The sequence below is a fragment of the Hippocampus comes genome, unplaced genomic scaffold, assembly GCF_001891065.2.
Source record: "Hippocampus comes isolate QL1 unplaced genomic scaffold, H_comes_QL1_v1.1 scaffold2884, whole genome shotgun sequence".
Classification (NCBI taxonomy): Eukaryota; Metazoa; Chordata; class Actinopteri; order Syngnathiformes; family Syngnathidae; genus Hippocampus; species Hippocampus comes.
In genome coordinates this window covers 5,860-10,292 of record NW_017806143.1, presented here as the reverse complement: position 1 = coordinate 10,292, position 4,433 = coordinate 5,860, and the positions used below count along the sequence as shown (strand labels likewise).

At 43.5% G+C, this 4,433-nt stretch overlaps 1 protein-coding gene and 1 long non-coding RNA gene across 2 annotated transcripts in view; both read left to right on the top strand.

The window, feature by feature from the left end:
* The window catches only part of LOC109530935 (capping protein, Arp2/3 and myosin-I linker protein 3-like), a 19,410-nt gene extending 19,333 nt beyond the window's left edge, over positions 1 to 77 (top strand). The window contains exon 24 of the mRNA XM_019894891.1: positions 36 to 77. Within this exon, the coding sequence (XP_019750450.1) occupies positions 36 to 77 (42 nt within the window). The remainder of the gene's footprint in view (positions 1 to 35) is intronic.
* A 258-nt stretch (positions 78 to 335) lies between these two features.
* On the top strand, positions 336 to 3,619 carry LOC109530936 (uncharacterized). The gene is made up of 3 exons (XR_002171090.1): positions 336 to 895; positions 1,116 to 1,233; positions 3,381 to 3,619. It is a non-coding gene; the product is annotated as an uncharacterized LOC109530936 (long non-coding RNA).
* Positions 3,620 to 4,433: the final 814 nt, after the last annotated feature.

The following is a 4,433-nucleotide window of genomic DNA, read 5'->3' as shown; positions in this document are numbered from 1 at the left end:
CCCCACCCCCCCGAAAAAAAAGGGTCATTGTCCAGGAGATTCCTCATAAATTCTATCGAGCTGCGGACGTCACGTGACTGATCCCCGCGTGCGTTTGTGTGGCCATGCTGGCAGCAGTGGCAGTCGAAGGATTTACAATGGAGAGCAGTGATCAAATTAGCGTTGATCGCTTCACAATCCGGTCACCGCGGCGTTGTTTACCTTTGTCAAGGCGCTTTGTGGGTTACGTGATGTCAACGTCAAAATACGACAGGTTCCGTTTTTATTCATGGTGATTTTTTTACATTTGTTTCGATGGGCGATGAATTGTTGGCGGTGAAAAAGGAAAACAAATCGAAATCAGCATAACTCCAATTACAAGCATTCAAGCCGAAACGCAACTTTTGATGGCCACTTTGCTCTAAAAGTTCTTCAAGCCCATCAAGGCGAGCGTTTATTCGAGCGCTCTTTTGCAGTTAGCGCCTGCTCCCAACATCAGCGGTCCTCGGCCATCTGATGAACAAATGTTTTTGCGTCGTATATTCCGCAACTGCTTTCTTGCAGCACCGCAGGTTTTTTTGTGACACCAGTTCGAATGAAACGTTGCACATCTCCATGGTCGGTGCATTTTGCGAATGCAACATAATTGCTCTCCTGGCCGTTATTTTTGTCTACGCTGATGTATTTCTTGATAAGGGCGCCATTTTGTCAGGAGCTCATTTGGTTATCACAAACAACAATGTCAGCAGTAAATTTCGACACTCAACCTCATGTGGCGAGTTTTTTTTTTTTCCTCTTGAGACTGCCTGAATGTATTGATCATGGCAATCGTTCCACCTGTTAGGTAAAAATGAAGGCCAGAATGGATTTCCAGCCCCGTCGCGTGGCACGAGAAAGTCCAACTCATTTGACACAGGTATTGTTTGTCCCACTCTTGGAGTTACTGCGCCCTGGCTGATCTTGCCTACGTGATTGTGCATGTTGTGTCATGAATGCGGCTTGTGTGTGGCTTTCGTAAATGGATGTATCAAGTGCATGCCAAAATCCTTTTTTATTTTTTATTTTTTTAAACGTCCACGTTTATAAGGCATGTCGGCTGTGTCCTACTCTACTGGTGCCACGTCATTTCCCCTCAGGCATGGAGCGGGGCAGTCACTGTGATCTGGAAAGGTTTTCCGATGCCAGACTGTGTGTGAAAAAACCTTCTTTCCCCCAGAAGAGAAACAGATCTCTGGACTACCCCGCTGGGACCAGGTGTATGTACTATGTGTCATTATCTTCCCCAGAATCCCCTGAGCTGCTCACTAGTCTCACGCGATGATGAAAAAAATGCAAAATACTCGACCTTGCAACTGCAGAATGCAGTGGTTAGCAATCCTTTTGAAACTGAGAACAGCTTCTCGGGTACTGATTTCATGTGAAAGGGTGGCCAGTATGATACACATGACTGAAACCATTTGCAACGCCCCGAAGCCGTTGACAAACATCTTTCAATCTATTGGCCTCCAACTCGGCAGCAAATGATTTTGTTGCCATTACGGCCGTTTGTTGAAATGGTTGACTTTGCCAATTGGTCGTCTGGGAAGACCGCCGTTCCAAAGTGAGAGAAAATTTCAGCCTTCTCGGACAGCGCGATTTGCTTCCGTTTCCCAGCCGTGTTTTCAGACCGTGTTCGCCGCCCCGCCGGAAGTTCGACAACGTACGATTCTTGGAGGCTACACGCGCTTTGGATCATGGGTGAAGAAACACGTTTTTAGAAAGAAGCAAACCCCAAGATGTACTTGGTTGTTGCGTGGACAGGCGAGCTAGAGAGCCAACTACACAATTTGTATACCTGCTATTCAAAAAAAGAAAATAATGCATTTCCATAATATTTTTCCTTTAAATTTTCCAAAGTGGATTTACTTGGAAAAAGACTCGCGAGTCACGTTTGTCTTCTTGTGTAAATGGATGACACACTTAGCACATCCTTGTTTTTGTTTTGTTTTGAATAAAAGCTGTAATGCCGCATTATAGCTGGCAGCCAGATGTCATTTTGACAGGAGAAGTCTTCTCGCAAATGATCCCTGAAACCTTCTTGTGCCACCAAATCCTCCCCCTCACCATCATTTATGCATGAACACCATCTGATTCCTTTACAATGTTATACTGCTGCAGTAAATGCTGGGCATGGCTTGATGATTTGCCATGACTTTTTTTTTTCTTTCAGTCACAGAAGATGAAAAGCCCTCAGCAGTAGAATCGTGGGGCAAAAGTTTCGCAAATGATCTCTGCCAGTAATCTGGAAGTATGAATGCAAAGGCTGCAGGGGACTCAATTAGCATCAGTTGGAGAATGATAAAAGTCGACACGGCGCAAAGGATGGCTTAAAAACTGTTATTAAAGAACCGCGCGAAACATCCTGAAGTGATGCTCTGTCAAGTTGCGTTTCCTGTATGGCAATGTTTGTACTGGAAACGGAATATCACGTGGAAGTTTCTTGTTTGGCCAATTGGGTAATGCAAAAAAAAAAAAAAAAAAAAAAAGACAGAGAGAGAGAGAGCGAAGAACATCAAACTTCTCTTGTAATGGCTTGTCATTGCTTTGCTGTCACGTTTGATGAAGCCTGTTGCAGAAGTTAAGATGTGACAAAAGCAAATCAAGCAAAATTAGGCAAATGTGGGTTCCACGCGGCCCTCAACGGTTGCCATCTGTGGTTGAGCTGTGGTTGATATCAAGCAAATAACAAATGAAATAAAGGAGGGAAACAGATTTGAAACTCTCGGGTCAACCACAATCTGGGGTTTGTGATCCAAATGCGGTCAATCTGATAAAGTTCACCCAAAAAAAAAGGGAAACACAATAGTGTCATTATTCTTTTCTGTGATTTGTAGTCTTCTGTGAGATTTCCAGAGGTGTTTTGGTCAAATGTGCAAGTTTAGGGGCATTTGGAAATTTAATTGTGCCCTATTTACTGTAAGTCTGCCTAGCAACAGTATGACTGTGGAAATGTGACGTAACCGGCGGGGAAACTGGAGCAATTCTGTAACAATATCACCATCAATGTGAAACTTGCTTATGACAAATGACATGCTGCTTTGTGTGGCACGTGATCAGTTTTAGAAGAAAGAAAAAAGTGCATCGGATGTCGAGAGTATGGTGTAGTTTAGCTGGTATGAAGTGCAGTGCATTCGAGGTTATTCTCAAGTCTATCTGTGACTGCAGACAGGCAACGGTGCAGACGCTTATTCGGAGGTAAAATGTAAACCGGTGTTAGAAGGGAACCCCCCACCCCCAAAAAAACAGAAGCAGTATTCGTGAAGGGAGTCCGAACATGTCTAAATTCTCCAGACCTATTCATTTGTTCTGTTTGGGTTCCACAGGACAGCACATAGAAACAACAACATGTGTTTGCGTTTTAGGTTCTGCGAGTCCTCACCATGGTAACAACGATGCTCTATGACATCACACCAGGACCAGCCCGGTTTTGCATGGGAAACCAGACTGGGAAACGGAGGACTGGAGTGAGACGAGCTTTTAAATGGCACTGACCTTTGTTTTAATTAACGTCATGATCTGTTGCCGAGTGTGCATGGACAAAGTAGTTGTGTGGTTTTTAGTTAAGAGCGGATGCGCTTGTTAAGGGGCGTTTTCACTGCACCGTTCATACAGCAGTACAACATAGTTCCACGCGTCTCCCGTATTTGCTAAAACTCTTTGTTTTACGCGCTAATGCTAAATTATTTCAACGTATCCTGTTTTCTTGTCCCCTGCCTGTTCTTCACTGACAATCTGCTTTAAAAAAAAAAAGACCAAGTTGGTACGATATTTATTCAAACGGAGATGTACATATTTAATATCAATTTGCACTAACCTTTGTGGTAAACCTACTGGTGAGCAATCATGATTTTTATTCCATTTTTTTGTGATCATTTATCATTGGTCACACGTGATCAGTATTGAGAATTGTGTTTAATGCGCTAAACAATCCTGTCGCTTAAGGTATGAAAGTCAGATCGCTTATCGTTTTAATCTGATTTTACGAGAAGGAAAAGGTGTATTTTTTTCTAAAAATGTTTCTGTTAAGAATAAATAAAAACTACTTTACACACGTTGAGGTTTCTCATCACTCTCATTGAATGTTCGATATCTAATTATGGCTTGTGTGTGTGTGTGTGTGTGTGTGTGTGTGTGTGTGTGTGTGTGTGTGTGTGTGTGTGTGTGTGTGTGTGTGTGTGTGTGTGTGTGTGTGTAACTCGCAACTGGCGCAAAGATTCACTGTGCCTGCCGCCTGTGAGTACTTTCTCAAACGTTTAAATTTGGAAGCACTGTTCTGGTTTTCGAACAGCAGAGGGCAGCAGAGTCTCAGTGCTTCTCGCGCGAATGCGCTTCTGTAATAAATGCGGAATCTGCATGACCATTGTGGTCTGTTGAGGTGTTTGTCCGCAGCTGAGCTCATTGGAAGATGGTCGCCT